The sequence below is a fragment of the Heliangelus exortis genome, chromosome 13, assembly GCF_036169615.1.
Source record: "Heliangelus exortis chromosome 13, bHelExo1.hap1, whole genome shotgun sequence".
In the NCBI taxonomy this organism is placed as follows: Eukaryota; Metazoa; Chordata; class Aves; order Apodiformes; family Trochilidae; genus Heliangelus; species Heliangelus exortis.
This window is the reverse complement of record NC_092434.1, coordinates 9,188,993-9,215,453: the sequence shown is the minus strand read 5'-3', so window position 1 is coordinate 9,215,453 and position 26,461 is coordinate 9,188,993. Positions and strand designations below refer to the sequence as shown.

General features: G+C 36.1%; 1 protein-coding gene across 2 annotated transcripts in view; it reads right to left on the bottom strand.

Annotated features, from left to right (window-relative positions):
* LOC139802040 (neural-cadherin-like) overlaps positions 1-26,461 on the bottom strand; it is a 56,498-nt gene that overhangs the window by 13,195 nt on the left and 16,842 nt on the right. For both annotated transcript variants that reach the window (XM_071756783.1, XM_071756784.1), the window contains exons 5-25: positions 24,969-25,080; positions 23,477-23,726; positions 20,653-20,795; positions 18,696-18,868; positions 17,534-17,702; positions 16,602-16,772; positions 15,543-15,715; positions 14,568-14,735; positions 13,767-14,016; positions 13,527-13,654; positions 12,470-12,656; positions 11,612-11,755; positions 9,854-10,137; positions 7,718-9,332; positions 7,354-7,447; positions 6,837-7,021; positions 6,397-6,626; positions 3,726-3,997; positions 2,778-2,992; positions 1,799-1,926; positions 1,062-1,189 (exon numbers count right to left, since the gene is read on the bottom strand). In XM_071756783.1, coding sequence (XP_071612884.1) covers positions 1,062-1,189; positions 1,799-1,926; positions 2,778-2,992; positions 3,726-3,997; positions 6,397-6,626; positions 6,837-7,021; positions 7,354-7,447; positions 7,718-9,332; positions 9,854-10,137; positions 11,612-11,755; positions 12,470-12,656; positions 13,527-13,654; positions 13,767-14,016; positions 14,568-14,735; positions 15,543-15,715; positions 16,602-16,772; positions 17,534-17,702; positions 18,696-18,868; positions 20,653-20,795; positions 23,477-23,726; positions 24,969-25,080 — 5,219 coding nt within the window. The remainder of the gene's footprint in view (positions 1-1,061; positions 1,190-1,798; positions 1,927-2,777; positions 2,993-3,725; positions 3,998-6,396; positions 6,627-6,836; positions 7,022-7,353; positions 7,448-7,717; positions 9,333-9,853; positions 10,138-11,611; positions 11,756-12,469; positions 12,657-13,526; positions 13,655-13,766; positions 14,017-14,567; positions 14,736-15,542; positions 15,716-16,601; positions 16,773-17,533; positions 17,703-18,695; positions 18,869-20,652; positions 20,796-23,476; positions 23,727-24,968; positions 25,081-26,461) is intronic.

Sequence of the window (26,461 nt, the reverse complement as noted above, 5' to 3'; positions counted from 1 at the left end):
TGTTGACTCTCACTTTCTGATTACCATCTGTATCTTTTACTGATATTAATCAGTTCCCTTCTCTTCATTTGTGAGGCTGCTTATTTCTGCCTACCTGTCTCTTTCTTATATTGGAAAAATACAGTGTATTTCCAGGTTCTCTTTTCAGTCTGCTGAGATAATTTTTAATTCCAAGCCATGCCCTCCAACATGCTGGCCATCTCTCCCAGCTTGGTGTCATGAGCAAGAGCAATAAACATCAGCCCGAAGGACTGAATTATACTAAATCCAAACCCTTGCAGAATGCAGCTGAACACATCCTTCTGCTTTGAATGGAATAACTGCTTTTTGAATAATATTTTCTAACTTTTTCAGTGCTAACTGAGGCTAAGGGCTAACCCAATAGTACAAGAAATTTAAATTAACAGTCATTGCACCTGGGCTGTATTCCTTTGCTGAAAAATGAACAGAGGTGGGTTGTATGTCTCATTACAAGACACTGCAGCCAACAATCAAGCACACCAGCACCAGCCTCCTTTAATCAGCAGATTATACAAGTTCAACAGGTTGTGAAGTGAACAGCTGAGGTAGGGATACATGTGCACTTTCTCTGACTCTGGTACACAGGCAGTAACCTTGGATCAAACCAAGACAATGCTGTGATAATCTGCCTTAATACATTTGCAAAGACTGCCAGCAGGAGCCCTCAGACTTACACCAATCAGACAGTAAAACTGGTTGAGGATCCAGAGTTAGTGCCATTAAGAAGCCAGCTAGCCTAATTTCATGATGTTTTCAAAGAACAGGCTTACATGATAAGGAGAGAAATCCTGAGGGCAAGGGGTAGTACACAGTACCCACAAAAGCTCCAGTATTAACCACACAGTGTTCTGGGGTTGTCATGAAGTATTACAACACTACTTGGAGAAAGACTTGTTCCTTAGTCCTTACTCCAGACTGGGCCCAGAAGATCCTGAAGAGAAGCACACGCTTTTATGCTCCTGGCCACTAATAACTTTGCTTCAATTTGATTCAATGTTCAAAGGCCTCAGAATAAACTGAGTGAACCACCAGAAACACACCTTGCTCCTCGTGGGACAGACCCAGAGACTTCACAATTCGTACGATCTTCAGTGGAGAGCCCCTTGCCTACTCCTTCTCTCTCTGAGATGACAGCTGCACTGCAGTGATCCAGAATGAATCGAATATCCTACACCAAAACATAGGATTACTGAATTAACAACTTCTGCACAATTTGATAAACAAGTTATATCAAAGTTTAACCTTTTTCCATACCACCAAGTAAAATGGGTTGGGTTTTTTTCCATCTTGCAATAAATAATAAAGCCAAAATAGAACCATTTAACAAAAAAATCCCACTTAATTGCAGTTAATTTATGCTTCCAAGTAGTTGTCCTAGCTTAAGCCTGGTTCTAACTACTCTCACAAAAACTGTAACTGCATTTGCAAATAAATGATTATTTATTTCAGTGTCTAAACATGAACACTGAACGTACCAAGTACAATTAAGTCTTTATGCACACATTCCATGTGAGCTGCAGAGCTTTAAAAAAAACAAAAACAAAAAAAGAAAGATTTCTGTGATCCCAGAATCTGGGTTCCAATATAGGTAGATTTGGAATTCACAATGATATCTAACCAATATTTGTACTATGCACCAAATCTAACAATCACAGTTAAGAATAATACATGTAGTTACCCAGACTTTTTTTATTACCCTATGTCTGCACAGGCAAATGCAGACATATATACATAAATATCCTGATGTGGAAAAAAAAAAGCAAATCAAAAAACAGACCTGACCATGGGTTCTAACTTCTAGTTGATGCCACTTTTTGTCTGCTACATTCAGGTGACTTGGAAACTGCAGCATCACCAACTCTGAGCCATGGCTCACCTTCAGCACAGGAATTCCACTGGAGAGTTCTAATAGAACAAAAAACAAACAAACAAAAAAATTAAATTCAATCACAAGAATCTTTATTAGTACTTTAGATTGTTCTATTCTTTGTCAAAACACTAACTAGTTCCTGTTAAGCAATGTGTAATTTTATGATGCTCTAAAACAATTAACACATGAAGGTTTTACTCTCTTCTATTCTCTATTCAACTTTACAAGTAATTGCAAAACCAAGAAATAAAAAGAGGTTAATAATTTACAATGTCTAGCAGCATTACCTTTCAATTAATTAGGAAAATAAAAAATGCAAACTGTATTGTGAATCTTGTGCATTAATTCACAAAAAATAAGCAGTAGTAACCTTTTAAATTTGTGTCAACATAAAGCAATGTGTTCTACTTGTGTATAAATTTTCCTACAGTGGCCCACTGGGGCTAGATTCATTCATCAAATCATTGCCTGTTTTTAAAAAAGTGCAAAAGTACCTCAAGATTGAAAGCAGTGGATTTCTTTTCTTACCAAAGTAGATAAGAATGACATTTGACTAAGACTGCATTAATCATGTAATACCTATCTTCAAAGTACCTAAATTCTTTTATAGCACTACAGTTTTCTTGGAGGAATTTTATATTAATCTGTCTATTTTACTTTCCCCACAATTTCTACAAATCTGCAATGGACCTAAAGCCATAAGTGCAAGCTATAAATAAATAAATAAAAATAACTTACTAGGAAATATTTCAAAATATTTTCAAAACAGAAAATAAATTATAAGATGTAAAGACTGAATTCATACTACTGAATTCAAACTACTACACTGGTCACAGACAACCCATTCCCACAGAAGGCATTTCTTCACACACTTTTGCAGAAGTACCTATTGCAATGAAGTTTTCTCTACTCCCAGGTTCTGGATTTGATAAAGGACCACTGTATAGCAAAAGTCCATCTGGAACCACAGTAATAAACTCTAGAGAGAGTGAGCTTTCAAAACAAGGCCTGATGGGACGAAACCATGCATAACCATTTCCATGGAAACTGTGCTTAGTCTGCTGGCAGTCTGGTCCATGAAACAAAGAAGGGCAAAGACATCTGAAAGAGCACAAGCACAAAAAAAAAGTAAAAATTCCCTGATGTTCAACTTATTTTGGTTTTACATGCAATGTGAGACAATTAAATCATAGTAAAAAAATAGCAGTGAAACACTGAAGTTTTTAACAGATGCTCAAGTGTGCTTGGCAATTATTAAAATATTTGAAAAGTACAAAACATATTTATCCACTATACTATCTCCATCAAAAAAGATTTTTTGAGGCCGTGTTTTAAAAAATGATTAATCACTTCACTAAATAAGTACAATACATAGAATACTACATCCCTATTGCTACCACTGATATTCCCCTTTATTATTCTCCTGGGAAAACAAAACAAATCAAAGACAAAATTTAAACAAACAAGCAAAGAAACAAAAACCCCAAACTCAGCACACTTCCCATTCCTTCATACTGAATTAGATGCTCTCTAAAAAATGGAATGTTAATTATATCACTGTTTTTTCTTATGGCTTTCTTTCCTATTCATACACTATTCCGCCACTTTCAGGACTACAGCACCATTACTGGACCATTAGTAAAGACCTTATGCCATTAGGTTTACACCAGTTTTACATTAGGTTTACACTCTAGTGCACTTATGTTTTGGTTTTTTTCTCATTCAGTCAGAAGTACATTTATGATTTCTTATACTTTTATCTTATAATCTCCACTCAACACTTCACAAATAGAGGGAAAAGAAGTAGGAGAATCTGCAATAAAAGTTTCCTCACCTGTAACCATTCAAAGTGTCAATACACATCCCACCATTGAGACAGGGGCTTCGAGGGTAGGAGGAACAAGGCTGATGAGCCCGGTCCCTAGCTGAGCAAGTGCAGACTGCATTGGTGGTGGTTGTTACTGAGACAAAGGAAACACTTCCAGCATCCATCACTGTTGGGATGTCACTCATGGCAATGTAGTTTGTACAGCCCTCACTACAGTTTGCACTCCTACATTCATCTACATCAATCTGTGAAATGTTCAGTTGTAAAGCTGACTGGATCTAAGAGAAAATACAGTTCAACATATCACCAGTCTCTTCCTAATTAGTGCCTCTATTTACTCAACTTCTGAAAAATCTAAATCCCCGTAGATTTAACAGAATTCTTTGGTTTCTTGAGTATTAATTAGTAACACCCCTGACTACACAGGCAAGCAAAATTATTTGAAAAATACAGCAACATTTTTAAAAAATTTAGAGCAGCAGTATTTCCTAAACAAATAATCACTGACACAACTGACTGTGAACATGTCAAATCTGTCCTACCAACATTGTTTCCTAAGACCAAAGCAACAGACATATTTTACCTCAAGTCAGGATAAAAATTCTTCCTTGTGAGTTTTACCAGGATATTATTTCTTCCTTATACTTTTTTGAGCACTTTGCACAGGTGCCTATAAAGCTTCAGAATTTGACTTGCATTCAGTGATTCAAATACATTATAATTATGTGTATTTAGGGCCCAAACCTGAATATAAGAGACCTTACTACTTTCATGGTGGTATCACTGACATATACAACTGTAAAACTAACATGAGATCAGGCTTTGACCCCCTTTATTTATACATTTAACATGTGTTTTTTCAAATGATAAAATGAATGACAAATATTTTTAAAATAAGCTTTGAAAAGATCACTATAAATACTAAAGTGCTTCTGTTTTTTCACTTGTGCAGTCACCCTGATTCACCACAGTAAGAACTTTGACCTTCATAATCAATTGTCAGTATACCCTCAAATATCATAACATCAACTGAAAAACATGTCCCCAAGGGCATAAAATGTATTTTATAACGACATGATGCATCCTGTCAATGCAGTTTCATGTCTGCTGCTCACATCTATCACCATTAGTGGAGAGTCTATAATGCACACTTAGCTGTGTAATGCTGTTATAGAAAAACAGTGTATATAAACAACCTTGGCTCCTTTACAGTATTAGGATGGATTATTTTTCTAGTAAATAAAAATAGTTGTTGAAAAGCTATATCCCAAGGAGATAATGCAAACATATTATTTATTTAGCAAGTCAATGAATAATTACAGTGCTAATTACTTGTTTTCTATATTTATAGTTAAAAAAATGTACTAAAACTACTGGAGAAAATTTTTAGCTACGATTGTTTTTCTGTAAGCTATTGGTGATTACTCACTAGAGCTATTCATTAAATATTGAATGGTGATATATTAATACCAACATATTTTTTCATTAAAGTATGTGAGGCAATCCCCTTGTTACCACTTTGACGAATTCATCTGCCATGTATTATGGCACAGAATATTTTAAATCTATGCAATTTTCTACGTTATTGTTGCAGTAATTCAATAAATATGCAAAAGAAGCAGTCATTATGCTTCATGAATACTATCTATCTCTGGTATTTCCTACTTGGTCATTCTAAAGAGTCTCACAACTATTTAAGATACAGTCACATGTAGGCAAGTGATACTCCTGTCTTGTTCTCAGACCAGGCAGATCCTACCATATTCCCACAAAATGAAAATGCTGCTTTCTCTTCAGGAAAAATCCTCCCTAAGTGTCTATTCAGCAGCATCTGCAGGACTTCAACAAAGCCAAAATCTGGAGGACTACAGAAAATAAGAGGGTCCAAGACAGACTGTGTCTGGATAATGGAGTTAGAGGGCATGCAAGAACTGGTTAGAGTAGGACAGTTAGCAAGGGGAAGAAAACATCTTCCACTCAAAAACTATTTTCTTCTTATAACATTAATAAAATATGGGGAGAGTATCACTTTGTATTTAAAGTTGTCCTTTAGTGAGTCAAATACAACCACAAGATTGGTTGCCCCCATCTCACTTATTTAATGTAACTGTTCTTCTAACCTGCACATTCCTTCCAGTGAGATTTTTTTCTATGGAGTATCATCACTTCATACAGTAGAATTTCATCTGGGGGGCACCAAGCCTCTACTGAGTCTAACCATAAGCTGATGATTTGGGTATTTCCTTCAGCATCTGGGAGGTCCACAAAGCCTGTAATTTTCATTACATTCTCTGTACTACAGTACCACTTTGCCTTCTAGGGGTTCTTCTGATCTCATATTCAAAAGTCAGATAGATAACACAATGAAACATTGACTGAAGAAAACACAGGCCACTTCACCATGATGGGAATGGAGAACCATCTTGCTGTGACTAAAAAGTGTTTATTTATTGAACCAGAAGTTAGTACAACTATAAAATAATGTATGCATGGGACTAAGGAGAAGGGTGAAAATCTGAATTAATCACTTGTGTGACAAATACTTTTCTTCTGAGTGAGGAAAAAAAACTTTATCTGTAGATCTATCATATTCTTCCACTAAAGTCTGGGATATATACCCTACAAACTCAGGATCTGGGTAAATTGCAGAGGTGAATGATAACTTTAGAAAATATACCTCATTTTTAAATGCTGCCATCTCAGCATGGAGTTTCTCAGGTCTATAATATGCCGAGCCATCACGAACTGCAAATCTTACATCTGTCTGTTTTCCATCAATGTTCATCACACTGAAGACCAAGACATCACTAAGTTTAGCCTGTAACATTTTTGCTAGTAATTCCTTGAACTTGCCATGTCTTGTTTTGTCTTGCTCATCTCTCCTTATGAACTCCTCTGCCGTGACATCTGAATTTGGGATTCAAAAACAGATAACCATGAAATACTGGAGACCAGGGGTAATTTCTCAAATTATTTCCTATTTAATAATACAGAAACGTACCAGAAAGTGCACTACAGTGGCACTGTGTCAAATATTGATATAATAATACCCACATCACATAATCATTCAGCTACAGAAGCAGCTGACCTAAACTGACACCAGCAAATACAGCTAACCTGATAGACGCACAGTGGCTGAGCTTTGTACAGCTTCATCTTCCAGCTCTTTGACTTGGATTTGTACTGTAGATATAACATCAGGACAAACTCCATCAGAAACCCTAACTTCTAAGTTGTATATTCCTTGAGGAGTGTTATCCACCATCATCAAAGAACCAGTCCTCTGATTTAACCTGAAAGACCTAGACATAAACCTTCAATTAGGAAGCCTTAATAAATAAAAATCAAGCACTTATTTTACTCACTAACATAATTCAGAAGGCCTTAAATGTTATTACGCAGGTTATATGATCAAAACCTAGAGAAATGAGCAAACCACTTCAAGAAAAACACCAGAAACACCTTAATTCAGAAATTATAATCTTCAGATTTTATAAGAAGTTGTTTCTGCCACCCTCAAATCCCCAGACTTTCCCAAACATGAATAAAAGCAGTATGTAGTTGAACCACAGGGTGAGTAATACAATTAGAGAAGTATAAATATTACTCATTTTGACACAAATACAATACTCACTTGAGCAGTTCTCCTTCAGAGACAAATGTTTTATTGTCCCAGTCATCTTGATCTGGAGCAAATACTTCCCCAAGCACTGCTGTTGACCATTTTCCTGTCATGATAATTTATAATAAAGCTGCATTTAATTTTTGCTTTTCAGTGCACTTTGTATTTTGCTGCACTTGCTACTGCGTTTATAATTTTCAGATTCCTGCTTAATTGCTGATGGTTATGATCCTAGATTGTTAAAATAAAGCAGAGCCTGTCACATGATTTCTGCCAGTTCTGGAAAGGTGAATACACTCTGGATGTCACATGAAGAAGGTAAGTATAAAACTATGCTGTATTCATGAGCCTGATATAATATCCATATAGCACTTACCTTTGTAACTGTACACATAGACTTCCTTATGGCCAGATTCATGGCAGTTGTCATTTTCATCACCAATTGTTATGGTTAGAGTGTTTGTAGAGCTCATGGCTGGAATCCCACTATCTGTAATAACTATTGGCAGATAAAACACCTTCTGCTTTTCTCTGTCAAAGGACCTCAAAGCAGTTACAGTTGCTGTGCTATTTCTGTTGTCAGTAAGAGAAAAATCCAAAGAATTCTGATAATCTGCTGGCAATGAAAATGTAAAGGGTGGCCCATTTTCCTCACTGTCTGGATCAAATGCACGAAGCAGTTTTGATGTATGGTTCATACGCACTACTTCAGGCCCCAACATATTTTCCCAAACTACAGGCATGTACGGTGCCTCAAACCTGGGTCCATTGTCATTTACATCAAGCAAATCAATCAAAACTGTAGCACTCCCAGTGTGGGCAGGTGTCCCTTGATCTGAAGCTTGTACAATTAAATTGTATTTTTGAATGACTTCACAATCTAGTGTATTTGCCACTGTCACATGACCATACTGGTCAATCGCAAACTGTTTCAAAGGATCTGAAACTGACTTTATAGAATATGTAATGTTCCCATTCAAACCAGAATCCTTGTCTTCAGCTCTCACTGTTGTCACTGTAGTACCTACAGGCATGTTTTCAAAGATAGGGATCGTCTGAATAAACTGAGAGAGGAAAACTGGGCTGTGATCATTCGAGTCTTCAACTTCAATCAGGCACAGGGCAATACTGGAGAAATCAAGATCTTCCACTGTAACAGTAAGGTTAAACTCTCTGTCACGTGCATTCTCAAAATCCAGAGGTTTTTTCAGTCGAATAGTGCCACACTGCCATTCTTTGTCATTTTCAATATAAAACTTTTGATCTGGATCTCCCCCGATGATACTGAATATTAAGTCAGCATTTTCCCCAACATCTGCATCTGTAGCACATACTTGGAGAACTTCTGAGTCAATGGCACTGTTTTCAGGAATTACTGCCTGCCACATTTCTTTTGTGAATTTAGGTACATGATCGTTGATGTCCACAATCCAGATAGTGGCAGTGCCAGTTCCTGTTAGCCCTCCCCCATCTCTTGCTTCAACAGTAAGAAAATAATTTTCAGTCCTTTCTCTGTCCAGCATTCCCCCTGCTACATGGATTGTACCAGTGTTGGGACTGATATTAAACATGTCAGTACCAAACTCATTTTTTACATTCTCTGTTATCCTGTAAGTCAGAACAGCATTCAGACCGACATTTGGATCATCACGATCAACTGCACCCATTTCCATAACTAATGTGTCTGCAGGAGAATTTTCAAAAACACTCCCATTGCAACCATCAGGCATGCATGGGAACAGGGGTGCATTGTCATTTATATCCCACACATTAATAATTACATCAGCAAATCCTGTAAGTCCTTCTCCACCTTCATCAGTAGCCAATACAACAAATCTCCACACTGGTCTCTCTTCCCGGTCCAGCATCTTGTGTGAATAAATGCTGCCTGATTTCTCATCTATTGTGAAAATATCACCTGCACCATGCCCATGCAATGAATATCTTAAGTCTCCTTCATCCATGATACTATCAGGATCATTTGCCATAACCTACAAAAGTGTCAAAAACAAAAACAGAAATTACAAAACATGCAATGATTGCATTATATTCTACATGTTGACACAGTCTAAAGGAGTCCAAGCAAAAGTATATGACATGCTGTTAATATGTGTGTACCAGATAAATGGCAAATTAGAGGTGGCTGAGAGACAATTCAGTAGGTAAATATGCTTTGCACTACAATAAGAATGTAGATATACTAACATTGTGAGTTTTTTTCATATTTGTAGAAGTAATTTAAACTATGCTATTTTGATAGCTACTTTAAAATGCTAATGATGTGCTTTCTAGAATCATAAATGATCCATGCTGTTTATGCTATTTACTATCTTTGCAATATGTCCACAAAAAGTTTGTTTCTCTTCTTTGATTGAAAAAAAAAAAAAAAAAAAAAAAAAGTAAAAATAAATTTCATTAATATACCTGTGCTGGATTATTATTACATAATTGTACCAGAATAATCTGGTGTGCTCTTTCATTGAAATATTATCTCTGAAAATGCATACACTACCTGAAGTACAAAGACTGGTAACCCATCCAGTTCCTCAATTATACTTCCATAGTATTCATTGATAGAGAAAACTGGAGTCTCATCATTTTTATTCATGACATTGATGATGATAATTGCATAATCTTCCCATTTCCCATCTGAGGCCAATAAGTGAATCTCATACATTTTTGTTTCTTCATAATCCAGTGCTTGTGCAATAAAAATGGCTCCTGTTTCTGGTTCTACATCAAGTACTCCTCCTGTGTTTCCAGCTGTGATCTGGTACCGTAACTTAGCATTTGTTCCTGTCAATTACCAACAGTGTCAGAAAACACATATCTTAAAGTAGATTGAAACATGGGATGTTAATATGAAGTACATATCATATAATAACTGATTTTTTATATTATAGTTTTATGGTCTTTTAAAACACGCAGCGATGTCAGATTATTTGTCAGCATTTTTCAATTCTGGTATGGCCAATTGCAATTAGTGCCTAATTATGAAACATGTCTTGCAATGAAGCATTAATACTTATGATCCTACACAGTAGGATCAGAATGACTGACCAAGGCTATGGGACCAAAAAGACAAATTCTTATTTGCTAACACACAGCATATGTTATAAAATACTTCATACTGTAAAACCATTTTGCACTCACTAATTTATGCACAAACTTTACTAACAAACAGGACAATTATGTATCAAGCCAGAGAAGACATTCCTAATGGAACTTCTCAAAATTCCAGAAGCAGTACCAATTTGCTGATCATTTTACATCAAGTAAAGACTTCTACCCTTTCTGCAAGCTCTACCTTGACATTACCGTTCTTCTCTTCTTCCTTTCTTTCATAGCTACATCTTTAATAATTTACTTTATTAAAAGGACAGAAATGAAGTGCCATATAACAATCACATCTGGTCCCCTAAGGTAACCTAAGTAACAAACTTAAGAGTTACTGGAGTAGGTAAATCCTTCTCCAGTACAACTTCTCCACATTTGCTTTGATCTCTTTGAGTGGGATAGTAATCAAATGTAGTCAGGCTGTACTCACACTTCACCAGACATAGTGTCAGAAAAGTCCTTTGGGACTTGTGCAAAAAAAAAAAAAAAAAAAAAAAAAAAAAAAAAAAGTATGGTTTCACCACACAGCAAAGTCAAATTAGTACTGCACTATGGCCAAACGATGGAATTCTGTACCATTCCTTCCCTTAAAAGCACTGGTTTTGTACTTATTTTCACATGACTTCTGGCTTAATTCCTGACTAATTTGTAGATAAAGCCATGTAGCTAAGACTGATATGCATTTAGGAAGTCCAGATTCAATATGAGAATATGCACACAAAAGAACCTAAAAAAAAAAATAACAAAAAACCCAACAAAAACCAATCAAAAAATTACAGCTATACTGTCCATAAAGAAAGCAAATGAGCCTCACTGAAATCAAGTCTTATTCATTCTGGCTAACCAGGACATTTTTATTGGCACTCATTTGTAAGAAATTATATGATCTATAGTAAATTTGTATTTGCTGGCACAGAAATTATTCCCCATCATCCCCCCTTAATGCATTGCCATCCAAGATAAGTTATTAGACTGATGTGTCACAGCTCCATTAAGAAATACTGATCATGTCCAATCAGTTCACAATTAAGGAATTTTTTAAATCCAGAGACAGAAAGACATTTTCTTTTCTAACACCACTAAATGTCTCTTGGTGCGCTAAATTAACTCATTAATATTTTAGACACAGCTATGGAGAATTCCAATACTTCACCTTCATCTTCATCATTAGCAGTGACTGCAATGATAGTTGAGCCCACATCCTGGTCTTCATCCACATTCACTTCATAGACACTTTGAGTGAAGACAGGCTTGTTATCATTCACATCGCTGATAAAAATGCGCACATAGGCTGTGTCTAGGAGAGACAAGAAACAAGAGATTAAAATACTCATCTGTGCCACTTCTGTCAGCTACAATTCCTTAAACTGCCAAGCTGCACATTAAATGAAGATGAATATGCAGACAACACAGAAACAAACCCTTAGGGTTGTGGACAATATATATACCAACATTACCCAAAAGCACTTGGATATCAAATGAATGTCGCATCCAATTTGTTTGAACAGATAATACGTGAATAATTGATGCCTAATATGGCAATTGTACAGATTTCAGTCATAACTTTTTGTCCTGAAGCCACAAAGCCAAATTTTAAGTCTTTCTTTAAGCACAGCCATCAGTTGTGAATGGGATTTTCTATCTTTAACTTTCCAGCCTCATACTTTGTAATTACTTTTGACTGAATGCAGTGCCATATGCAGTGCTTTGAGAAACAACTCCACTGCCCAGAGATCCTATAGATCATGGGTTCACCTTCCCTGGCTAGGAAATACTCTCTAAATTCCAACTATGAAGCCCTCATTTTCCTTCCCTGATCATGACATAAAATCTCCCTTCCAGGTTGCACAAACTAAAAAAATCCCCGATAAAGTATACCAAAACAAGGGACACTCTTTCACAAGTACACTTGAAAAAAAGTCAATTAACATTCAATCTTGCATTTCAGAGATCCTGTTTTGAGAGACCAGTCCAGGTAAAATCATGCTTGTCACAGACATCTGCCTCCTACCAGAGTTTGGCATCCCACGTTTTCCAGGTCGAGCTGATTCAGAGCCATCTAATGACTTGACTTCCAGAAGATAGGACCCCTTCTTTTCTCTGTCAAACACTGAGGCAGAGTATATTGAGCCTGTTTGTGGGTCCAAGCGAAAATGTGTGTAGTCTCTGCTACTGTCATGTAACAGGGAGTAACTTATCTAAAGGATTAAAAGGAAGTTGTTAATCTACAGTTTCCTTTTGTTGGGTAGTTCACAGACAAATAAGTACTCAAAGAGAGGAAGAATGGTCTGTGTTGGAGCACATGACCAGGGCCAAAAAAGCTGAGTAAAACAGCCAGCTTGAGCAACCTAGTTTAAAGTCAATTAACTTCTTGCATGTTAAATGCCAGTCTGTAAAGGGAAATACATTTTTCCTGTCTAATCAGTTCCTGAGTTCACTAGTTCACATTTGCACAGTGTTTGTGCAATGGGAATCAAACTCAGCTAAAGATCCCAGGTACTAATATAATGGCCACAGGTGAGCTGAATTTGAACTTGTTCAGTATCACGGACCATGTTCTAGTCTCTATTTTATATATATATATTTTTGTGCACTTAACTCCAGCTTGCACTCTTGCTCTAAGGACATGCCTACTTCAATTTTTAAAATCATTAACAAGGAACTCCACTTTCAGTATTAACTTGACATATTTTGTAATTATTTGGTTTTCAGTACCCTCAATGATTTACAACTCAGAGAAGCTTTTAATACATTTTTTCTTCCATTAACTTATGCATTCACATTTTAGTTCTATGTAAGCCTTTCCAAACCATAGCACTCTACAGCAAGTTTTTCACCTGAAATACAGGTTGTATAAAAATGTGTTTTCTGTCTCACACTTACTAGTTCCCCTAGTTTTTCACGCACCAAGACAAACAAACATGTAATTAACTGCCTTATTTAATCTCATGTTTCCCTATTAGTCAGCCCTTTTCTAGGTAGAAGATTTCTAGTCTATTTAGCCATTGTTCATACAGAAGTTATTCCATACCTTTCATCATGGAAGACCCAGGTCACCACTTGCTTACCTCACCATTCTGACCAAGGTCAAGGTCAGTGGCAGACACCTGAACAACAAATGTCCCAGCACCAGCTCCCTCTTTTACTGAGGCTTCATAAATAGATGAAGTGAAGAATGGGACATTGTCATTGACATCTAAACATCAAAAAGAGCACATAAAAAACCCCAACAATAAACCTATAAAACTTTAAAGAAAAAAAAACCAAACCTATGATTATACTATAGCAACACCAAACTGCTTACATACCTGTTACATTAATATAGACCACAGTGAATGCTGCCAGAGGAACTGATGCAACATTCTGTGCACGAACCCTCAGCAGGAAGTTTTTTGTTGTTTCATAATCCAGTGGCTCTGCTACCAGGATTGAAGCTGAACCATCATGTCTGTTTGGAGTCAAGTAGAAACGGACTGGCATGTTGGTCTCTGGAACAAGTCCCTCTTCCAGGTTGTAAGTCACACGAGGATCACCAAGGGGAGAAGTTGCTTTGATTGTCTGAACAATTCAAAAAGTTTGTGTCATCAACACTTTTGTAAGTGCAGCAACATTTCTAAAACCTTTTGTGTATTGTCTCCCAGTTTTTTAGCTCTCAACTCAAAACATTACGACTTAACCCTGCCTGATAACATTGCCAGGTCACAAACAGCTGCAGCAAAATGTTACCAGTCATTACATGTCTGGCTGCTCACATATTTACCCTAAAAATATATAATTTTGAGTTATTTCGTAAATTTGTTTCGATGACTCATGACTGAGCAATCAAACTGATCATGCCAAATAATCACCTCAGGTAACACAGAGCTATTAGAATAATTGGAACATCTATATTGTCCAAATGAGAAGCAAATTAAACAGCACTTGCACACATAAATGAGATCAAAAATGCTTGTTACCATTAACATTTCTAAAAGAAAACTAATAGCAGATCACTGGTCCCTACAACAGGCAGATTTGTTATAAAAGTTCACTGCATTTGAGCAAATAAGCTTCAGTAAGTTACTCTATATTGGAGCTATCCCAGACAAACAAGTCGGTCCCAGCCTTACCAAAACTGATGTATCTCGTGTTGTGTTTTCTGGAATAACAACTTCATAGCTGTCTCTTTCCCACTGAGGAGGCTGGTTTTTTGCACTGGTAATAGTTACAGCAAGTTCAACTTTACTGCTCCTGTTACCTCCATCTGTAGCAATAATCTCTTGAACTATAGATGACCTCTGAGCAGTAAAAAAGGTTTTATTACAGAGGGTTTTGATCAGGGCTTGCTTTTTTTTAAAAAAAAAAAAAATTAATACAGAAGATGAAAGGCTTACTTAAGAAAACCTGCACAGAAGGAAAATGTTCACAACTGAGCTTATTCTGCTACTTTTACTTAAGATTGTTGGAAAATGTTGCAATTTTTCTCAATAAACTTTAGCAAATTTCACACAGGGTTTAAAACAAAAGAAAAAAAATTCAGGAGTCCCTGAATTCTTAAGCTTATCTATCAACATTTTTTTGTTATTAGGTCTGCAGGGTTCTTAGATTCAATAAAGAAAATACACTAAAAGGTTACACCTTCACCCAAGTTTGGTATGTCAGTTACTTAGAAGTTAAATTTCAACATTAAAAGTACCTATAAGGTATTTAAAGACTGGCATCTACAATGATATTTTCAATTCAACACAAATTACTTTACAACTCATTCCCTGTTAAAACAGTGAAATCCTACACCTGAGCTTTTGCTGCCCTGCTTACTATCTCAGCCCTCCAGTCATTGGTATTATTAAGCCAAAGCTAATGAAATGGGAACAAGTTCTCAGAGGCACTGCTGCCAGCTGCTACTTCCCATCTGAAAGCAGGACTTGCTTATGTGAAGTTTACAGTCAATGAACTCATCAGCTAAAAGCTCATATTTAATTTAAACATGACATAACAATCCTTTAATGTGAAGGGGTAGCATAGAGGTAAGGACAAACTTACAACCTCAGTCCCTCCTATGCTATATTGAGATAGCCAGCTTAAAAGGAAAGCAAGTGCCGTACCTGAGATATGGGTTTGTTCACAAACACCCAGCCTGTAGTAGGATTAATCTGTAAATAATTTGGTTCTTCATTTGCTATCGAATATGTAACAGCAGCATTTGAGCTATAGTCATCATCATGGGCTGCAACACGAAGAAAGCTGGTCCCAACTCTTGTGTCCTCTCTTAGGAAATCTAAGGTAAGGAAAGGATATTTCACACCGATTAAGTCACTAAAGTATCATGAATATCTTGCTAAGAAATTAAGAAATACTTAAGTAATTATGTATGAAAGCTATAACTTTTTCTTCCTTGGAACAATAGCCATAAAAATCAAACTGCTATCACATCAGAGCTATGGATCACATTTGAACTTACCACATTCATAACCTGGAATTCCTATTTCTCATAAGATGCTTCTATATTTGTCTTGTATTTTTACTAAGGATTAAATTGCTCTGTATGAAATACACATAAATGAAATGTTAATTATTGTATAAAATCAGTAGAAAAGAATCCCATTGTCAGAAACTACTTTCTAGAAATTACACAGTGTAACTATGAGTTAGGTTTTATGATTATTATACATGGCTGTGGGTCTTCATCCAGACACACCAGGAAGGGTTTTTTGAAGACCCAAGAAGGAATGATCAAATAACAAACAATGAAGAATGATGAAATTCAAATGGAAAAAGGAAAAGCAGGTTATGGCAAAAATCTAATAATCAGAAAACAAATAACACAATTAGCGCTCAGTGCTTCAAACTCACGTGCTCATTACAACTTTCACATCTCTGTGCAGTACCACAGAAATTTGCTATATTCAGGTGAGGAAAGATACTGACACAGCTATTATTTCAAGGAATTTTCCCATGAGGACACTTGGGAAGGCCTGTGAGTCATGACCATACTTGTTACACTGTACAACAATTCTGCAATTAATTAATTAAAGTGCATCTCTGTCTGCAATCATTTAGTTTGTCACAAGATCTACTGTCAGGAAAGACAAAACCCAAAAATCTTAGACATAAGTAAGCTCACACTCAGGGCACCAAAACTCTATCCAATGACTCTCAATTACATTCATAGTGGGTGTTTTCAAATCTGGGATCATTGTCATTTTGGTCCAGGATGATAATATTTATCTGACATATTCCAATGAGTGGTTCCGCTGCCTGATCTGTTGCTGTCACAGTGATAGGATATTCCCTCTGTTTTTCTCGATCAAATACCTGAAGAGTTGTCAGAACTCCTGAAAAACAAATGAAATATCAGAGAGTTAAAATACTATGCGTTTGACAGTATTCTACATTCACATGCTGAGCTGTCTGTCACCATATTGAGGTATAATGCAACAGGTTAAATGCACCTAAAACATGCACTTCAGGCTCAAGGATCCAATCACCAGATTTAGCACACTTCTAAATCTTAAATGGTACTGCTTGTGCAGACACAAATTTCATTTACATTTACATATATACACAGTTGGACTTAAGTTTAGAAAATGGAGATAAGTACCAAATTAACTTTAAGAGAATGACTCTATAAAAAGTACTTCTTTTGAAGAGCAGGAAGTACAAAGGTATGTTTCAGGTCTTTTGTCCTGCAAAAGTTCAGCCTGAACTTAGTTTTAGTCTTCCAAGACTTGGTCTCTTTGCTGTTTCTAACACTAGTGTTGTTTGGATGAATCATTTATATGCCATTAGCAATGTTGCAAGATAATATGCACTTAAAATATGGTGCGGGGTTTTGAATTTAATTGCAAAAACCCACAAGTTATGTCACCCAGCGAAACTTTCACATTTCAGGGAACACATCAGTTCTGGTTCACTTTTTGACACGTTAACCTAGCAGGAGAATATTTGTTCAAGCAGTTAACACAGTTTATATTTTATCTGCTATCAAAAAAATTCAATGGAAAAGGACAAATCTAATTTGTTTTAAGCTTTTTTTCCATCAGTGTGATAGAACTGTTTGTATATATGGCAGTAGCAGTTCAGATATTCACTTTACCTGTGTCAGGATGAATACTAAATGCTGGTAGGACACCATCTCTGTGCATCAAGCCATATTTCACTACACCATTGGCTCCTTCATCGGCATCAGTGGCTTCAAACTTGAGTACAACTGTCCCTGAAGGCTGGTTTTCCAATACAGAAGCATGTTGCTGGTAATACTGACACTATGAGAGAGGAAGAGAAAAAACAGAAAATCAAGGACTTACCATGCTAATTGGTTTCAAGATATACTAGAGGGGAAAAAAATAGGTTGAGCTACTCTTCCATTCACATGCATTGATGATGGGAATGTTTTAGCTGTACCACGGCTTCACTTGCTATTTTGTGCTTATACAAACAACAGATAACATGAGGCCACTAAGAATCTCCAACTAATGAAAAGATTTGGTGGAAACATTGCAGTTGCATATGTTTTTTTAAATGCAAATATTTTTCTATATTAGTGAAAGTCTTACAAAAAAGAGGGCATACCCTTGCCCAAACCATAGAATTGCTTTGGTCAAAAAAAAAGAGTTTCTATACAAACTAGCATTGCAAAGGACAGATTACTGAGAATTTCCAGGACTGCTATGAATAGTCCCTGACCTGTCAAAATATGTAACATTGCCTATCCACATTTTATACATCAGCAAACTTGAAATTTTTAGACAACAGATTTTTAATATGAATTAACATTCTGCGCACATACGCAAGCATTTAATTTCTACAAACTTTATAAACTGAGCTAAAAGACTTTAATTCCTTTCATCGACTCCAGATATACAATCATCAAAAGAAGCCTATACAATTGAGAGAGGTGCTGTGGTATTTTGGAACAAGTCCACTGCACAGGTAACTATACCTATTGATTCCTCCTCACATGTCACACTGAGCCTCTGAAAGTCATTTACCCAACTTCATCTTCTACAGAGCCAGAGATGAGATGTGGTTCCATGAAGACAGTGCTCACAGGAGCTGTTCTGCCACAAGAGAACAAACCCTGGAAGTCTTAGGAGAGGGATGGAAAAGATGGAGAAAACAAAAACATCTGTCTCTAAAAAGAGACAAAAGCAGACTGCTTCCTGAATAGCTCATCTGCTGCATCACTTGCAGTGACAACACAATCTCAAACATATACCACACAGTCTAAAACAGACAATTGGGCCTTGTGTATTTACCTTCTGAAAGACAGGTTTGTTATTGTTGACATCATCGACTTTCACAACAACTTGGGCAGTACTTGTAAGAGAATGGGGCCCTCCAGAGGCGTTATCATCAGTAGCTGTGATGTTAAGCACATATTCCGTGCCCTGAAGCTTAGGAAATGGACTTGAACGAAGACTAAGGAGGCCTGTACAGAAAAACCCAATAGGCTGAGGTTTGGTCATATGGGTTCTTTGTACTACATTGACCAATTACTCTTATTCTTCTCACCAGCAAGTATGAAAACAAACAATTCTGCTTTACCCGTTAGCAGTAAACCCCAAAGCTGTTGTACTTTAATTAAGCTATGGTATTTTTACTGCAATTTGATAGAAAAACTAAACTAAGACAGTACAACAGGTTTGTTTGTCTGCAGGTATGTCTACAGAGCTAAATGAGACAACAGCTACAACTCAGCTGACCTGCATGTTAGCTTCAGTTTATCTGCATCAGGAAAAAATTAGCATAAAAAAAGAAATCCACAGAAACACTCAGGCAGACTTCTGCTTTACCCACACCAGCCCCAGGAGCAAGCCTGGCTCTATTCCTGTACCACTGCTGTAGTGAAGCACGTGTCAACCATGCCAGCTGCAGCCCCTGCCATTGCTAGCTCAGCTGAAACTGGTACAAGCTTCACACACAATCACAGCAGCATATACCTATCCAGGCATATCCTCAGAAACATACAATCTGCTATTCTCCCAAGTCACCCAAATGTTACACCCTGTTGGATAGGACACAAAGGCACTGTCAGAGAAAGGTATCAAAGATTTGCTAGAAAACCAAAAGAGACTACAGCTATCTGAGACCATGCAGTAAGAAGCTATCATTCTTTTGCTCCATCATCCATCAATCACCTCTGTTATTCATCAAGCATAATAGTAATTGTCATTACAACAGAGTATTGTCACAGAATCTACATCACTCAATTTGCTTGCAAATGTATCGTTTTAACTCCAGCACTTATTTTTGACACATTTCCATTTTACCTTCTCATTTATGTGACACCAGGGTACTGACATCATTTCTCAAAAGAAAGTGCTGCAAGCCACAGTATAAGCCTTTATTGGTTTATTAAGCAACAAAAGCCCAAAACCATTTTGAAAAAAATGCTATTGTTTCAAAATTAAGTTGCAAATACTATAAAAATTAATTGGTTAAAAGTAAAAAAGTACATATACATAATTACCAATATTAAAAGTATGGAGCTAATCCTACGAGATGCTATCAATCAAATGTTAAGATACTTGGAGCACTTACAATAAAGATTTTCAGAAATGTCAGATATACTACCCTGTGACAATTAGACACTTTTTAAAAAATTATTCTTCTTCAAGTGTGGAAGTATCTTAAAAAACGTCACACTCGAAACCCACAACTCTTTTTAAATCTCAAAGTATTAAAGGAGCTCTCAATAAATTCAGGATCCTACTTCAACACTTGCAAGTTGCCTGCAGATCATGTTTTTGGAATGGTGGCTGTGAGGTCCTTGCCGCTGCCTGTCTTGCAGTCACCCTTCATGTACATTCCACTTTACCCTGCAGATTATCCCTTTCTTGCTGCAACTTTTAAACTAGTTTCCTAGATTAAACATTACTCAAATCTTTGGTTGACATTTACTTTTACCAGTAATAACATTCTCTATTAAGTTATGGTCTCTTAAATTACTTGCTACATATAAAGTGACTGACTGAAAGCAAACAATGAACAAGTAACAGGTCTATCATACAAAGCTTTTAGGAAAATGATACAATTTGTTTTAACACTACAAAAGAGTCTAGAACAATTGCATTTTTGTCATATACTTCTTTTAATTAGGTTAGTAGTAGATTCAAATATAGCATATGCTATTCAGTTTTCATAACTGCCACCTGATGAAGATCAAAGCTGCATCACATCAGCTGCAGTAGCAAAGAACTAATATACTATTACCTTTTTTAGGGTCAATAACAAAGTTTCCTTTCTGATTCCCAGACAAAATATCATATGTCACACCATCTCCATCAGGGTCCACAGCATTAACTGCAGCAATCAGTGTGTTTGGGCCAGCATCTTCAGAAACAAAACTCCTGTAGCTGTTTAAAAGAAATTATGACAACACATTTATGAATTTAGATAGGAAATAATATATACAAAACTGTGTTTTACAACACCTATTGTACTGTAGAGACTAATACAACTACACTGATAAGATGCTTCTAGATTAAACACTGAAATTATAGAGGTGATGTAACCATTCATGGCTTTCTGCTGTTGCTACCTACCCATGAATTTCTACTGCAAACCTGCAGCTGTATTGAAGCTTTGAAACTTAGCTTCACAGCAAGACTTGGGCTAAGTGGAGAAAATAACTTTTTTTTTTAATTTAATTTATTTTTTTAAATTAGTTACATGATTCACAGAATCAAAGCAATCACTTGCAAAGTTAAAGCACTGCTTTTTATAGCACACTTTTTCTGACACAAGCTGTCAAAATGCTTTCAGTGTAGTCTTTGCACCAGCATGACTAAGATGAGAATCAGATGTAGAGGATATGTGAATAATTTCAGTTTTACAAAAATCTCTTCTCAAGTCCAGACACATCACTGACACTGTAAGCTCTTAAGAGGTATTATCAGCTTAAGCTGAACACTCTCTAGGGTAGAAAAGCCTCCTGCTTTAGCTAAGTCCCAAGTATGTATTATTTTATCTGACTGGATTGAGCACAGGCCAGACTAAGCATTCTACAGACCTGTCCATAGTAGATATCCCAAAGCTCAGCCATAAGAATGAACTACAGCAGGCTGTATCCAACAATCTATACAAAACACATGTACCACTAGGCTCAGGGTGCCTATGGACCCACTTGTCATATGCTGGGAATAGGAAAAAGCTGGAAGAAAAAGAAATTGGATGCACAGAAAAGTTTTCCCTTAGCTGTTGCTCTCTAGATATGTTTTTTTTCATCAAAACCTTCATAGACACAGCTTTTTTTTCTTTCCAAACTTTATGTGCAATGAAGTAAGAGAAGTAACTTATTTCGGTTTGGTTCAGTTATAACCCTCAGGACACTTTCTGAATCTGGAAAGCAAATGAATAGTAACTTTGACTATTTTGAACATCAAATACGGGGACAGAAGAGTTAAAGTCATCAAAAGAGGTCTCTTAAAAAGGAAAAAGTAAAAACTGACATAATTAAACCAAGTGGTAGCCTTAAGAATTTTGTAAGTGAGATAAAGAATAATTGTGATGAAAGAAAGCTTCTGGCCAGGAATAATAAGTTTATAGTGGACTTTAAATCTATTTAAACAGCATGTAGTAAAAGCAAAACTTCATTAACCTGGTTAAACAAATCTTGATATAATTTGAATTCCAGGAGCTGAATTGAATTCTAGTGCCAATTTATACATATATACTATAGCAGTTTCCATGTTACTGCAAAGGTAAAATAAAAGCTTCTTGTGAATGTTTGGTAATTTAAAATCATGTTCATCTTAATAATATTCTTCAGTAAACCTCTACTATAAGAGCTAACAGAGTTATAGTGTTGCTGTTTTTTAAACTATGTTTTCTGCTTCCAGTTTGTTAGAAAAGTTTACAGCATCTCTAATATTATCACTAATTTTTGATTTAAAATTCAGGAACAGATACAAGACCAACAGAAACAGATAAATATTCAGTTATTCTGAATATTAAAACAAACTTAAAAATGAAAGTAGGCATCTTGTTAAGTACTAGAACTTAATCTGGTTTAGCACTTGAAAACACAGAGATCCAGTAAGAATTCACAAAAGATCAATTTCTCCAAGCCATATGTCTTACACAATGTTTAGGAAAATGAGGAAAGCACAAAACTTTGTAGCCAAAATTTACATTAAATACAGATTGTCGGAAAGCTTTAATGCTATGTTCAGCTGAATCACAAGCTTAACATCACTGAAACCTCTGCCTGGGTTTTGTTCTAAATAACTTCTACTTGTAAGAGTAGGAGGCTGATACAGAAGCTGACCAGGAACTCCATTACTAAGCTTGTAATGGGAATTCAAGTTTATAGTACTTCTGATATTTTTTTCAGATACTTGTAAGCCAAAGCTATAGAAGAAAAAAACTTACTGATACTTTAGAAGAATAAAAAAGTACAGTTTGGGACTAAGTGCATGGGACTAAGTGAAATTAAGTGAACATCAGTCATTGACATTTATCTTGTGGTTTTTATAATTCAGTGGTTCTTTAGGATTCTGCAATCTTAGCGCTTTTCTTTAACAATTATAAACTAGGGATGCAAACTCTAAGTGTAATTTCCCTCTTTAAAGGGCAAAATTCCACCATGTACTCTGGATGAGGTCTGAAGACAAAACTGAGTTGCTTGCTTTTTGTGCTTGATTTCCTTTGGTGGTGGAGGGGTACTCCTGAAATGTATAATCTAAGTTACTGCACCACCTTTTCCAGTACATATTGGGAAAAAAAAAAAACAGTGCAAGATTTGTCAGAAGAGACTGTCTATATTCTACCACTAGATACTATGTATCTAACTAGATATATAAATCCTACAGGACATTGAAAGTATTCTTAAACCTCAAACTTAAGAACCAAACTTCAAGGTTTTCTTTCCCCTACCCCTCTGGTACTAACAGAGTTTCAGAATCAAAAGATCATCCCACATTTGTCACTGTAACTCCCAGAGCTGACTGACCTGAAGCCATCCTATAATGAGCAGCCTTCTGACAAAAATTAAAGAAGTAATAACAAAAGACAAAGATAACAGAGATGTATTTACATTCTCTGGGAAAACTCAGGTGCTTCATCGTTGACATTTGAAACGTGGATCCTAACAGTTGCTGTCCCAGTCTTTGGCTCTTCCCCTTTATCTACAGCCATAATTACAAACTCATAAAGATGGTTAGGTCGCTCGTAGTCTAATGGTGTTGCTGGAAAAATAGTACCATGAGAAGTAATGCTAAAATCTTGACTCAGAGCATAATAGAGTATTTCCGCATTCTCCTTCGAATCACAGTCGGTGGCTGTCACTAAAAGAGAAAAAGACATTGTGGAGATCAGACTCTGTGAATTGTTAAGTCCTTTAACAAGAGAATTAAATGTAGGGTAAAACTGTAATAGCATTTCCCTTGGCATGTGGTGCTTGAAATAATTGCTAAAACTGTGCTATCCTCTGTGGTTTTTATTGAACTAACCCTTACTTGAAAATAAGTTCTTAAAAGAAATAAAGCCCCTGATTGAACTAAGCCACCAGATATTGACTTTTGGCTGCTGGATTTGAAAGGCCCTGTACTAACAAGAACATATTCCCACTGAGAGATGTATTTTTTCACATCCATATGATCTATACTGCTTACGTAAGATCACTGGGACAAATCACACTCTGTGTAATTAAGGATGAAATATTTACAGGTATTCCACTGATGCAAGTTAAGTAAATATGTTTGTCAGATCCCACCTATATTCTAGAAAGACCTATGCTAAAAGCACTGTTACCAGAATATTAATTGACAAACTAGCACAGGATAAAACAATAAGTAAAACAGCAGGAGGTTATAAAACTCTATTTACTAGGGAACAGTAACTTTCCTGTAGTTTAATTTACTTTTTCCTCTCAAGATTTAGAAAAAAGTTTATGTAGGGGTTAAAGATAAAGCCTTTCTACAACTGCCTAGTTGTCATAAGTTTATTTTATTGCCAAACCCGCTTACTTATTATCAACACTTTCAACATAAGGTTTTTTGTGGTTTACATAATAAAAATTTACAAATTTTTCAAGCTTATGTTATTGGTTACACAGTTGCAGTGACTTTTTCTCAAGCATCCAGACAAAACTTCACATACAACAGTGAAACCACGCAAGAGAGTTTTAATGCAAGACAGCAGTGATCCTTACAGCAAGCACATGCAGAACTCAAGGACAAGCAGAGAAGGCAAGATGATATCTCAATAATTTCTGATGCAACATCACACTCTTCCTTCAAAAAAAGAAATGTTCCAAGATTGCTACTATAACCCTGCTGCTATAATACCAACCACAACTGAAGTCCTAATACTTCAAAATCCCGCAGAGAAGATTTGCTTCCTTTGTCTCCTCCTAAAACTGTGGCATCAGTAAGGAATTGTCCTCAATTCTATGAGATGCCATTTGCCTCCAGAGAGCTGCAAAGACCTATGTGGGGGGTAATTTTGCCTTCTAAACGGAATTCTGATTAATGGGAGAAAAATAAATACTCATACTGAATGTAACAAAGAGTTTCAGAAGTACAAACCTTGCAGAAGTGCTGTTGTCATAGAAACTGTTTCAGGAACACCCACTTTGCTGTAAATGGACTGATGAAATTCAGGGGCACAGTCATTCACATCTGTGATAATGACCAAAACCTGAATGGAAAAGAGGTGAACATTAAACAGTAATGTGCATTCAAGGCAATGATTTCATTGTTTAAGAAATATCAGGTGGAAGAATTTGCCAAAAACATCTCTGAGGTCTTCAGCAGCTGTAGCACGTGGGATAAGCTATTTTTCTTACATTGATCTTTACCTGCTGAGAACTCTTGAAATACAAGATTCCAAAACAGTAGGAACTGCAGAGTCTCAGTCCCCTACAGCAACATATTTCCATTCACCCTTCAAGTTCATTTATTATTTCCTGTTACCAATTTAAAGGAGATATGGACAGTCTGCTTTCCAAGCATCCTTTTTCTATTATCTTACCTTTCAAGGCTTCAGTAATTTTGAACACTACAAATTCTACTGCCAAGCATATATATTTTAGCAATATAAATTCCCAAGTTCTGAATTCAATTACAACAGTGTAAATCATATGTGAATGGAACTTACTATGATAAAACAACTGATTATGGTATTTCTTAAAATATAGTTCTGCTCCTAATATCTTTAAAAATGTTTCCTTATTCCTTTGTCAAGTATGAGTACACTGTTGCACTGTTTACTGTAATGAATGTGTTAAATTAGGCTTTATGGTGGTTCACACTGCTAAATTTCAAGACAGTCTGATGTTGGTTGAACTGTGCTGCATCACAGTACTACAGGTTGATGTATACTCCATCTGCCCTTCCATAGGTTCATAAAAACTGAGAGTTGCTCCCTCATAACAACTGAGGTAGAATAAGTGTAAGCAGGTTCAAGTTAAATGACATTTAGGCAAACTGTAGTTGTGAAATCATCTCATAATTCTCTTTCAAGACATATTCCATGAGTCTTCATCTTGTACTACAAAAAAAAGGTCAATAGAAATTAGGAGTCTGGTGTTCTACAGACACTGTTGGTTACACTGTTTCACTCTCTGTGTCCTCCCATTTGTTCTCAATAATTCTGCTTCCTGTTCCCTCTATAATACACATTTTATTACCTGTAGCACGAAAACCTTTTGCATGAATTTCCTAGTTTTCTGAATCTTTGAATTCAAACACATGTAATAACTACATTTAGAAACATTTTTGCTGTCAAACAGCTTTCTAAAATACCATGAACTGTAATCTCTTAATATTTTTGAGTTTTTATTATTTTCTGTCTTTACAAGTTCAGTTCTTCATACGAAACAAATAATTTTCTGTTCTGCATTTGTTTTAAATTGGAATAATCTCCAATACACACATATTTTATGAAAGTTTAGAGTAAGACAAATCCCTAAGTTTGGCATGGCCACATCTATTTCCATACTTTTCCAGGCAAGGCCCAGGATCTATGATGGGTAACTAATCCCTCAGAAACAGATTTTTGCAGCACCAGCAAGAGCAAA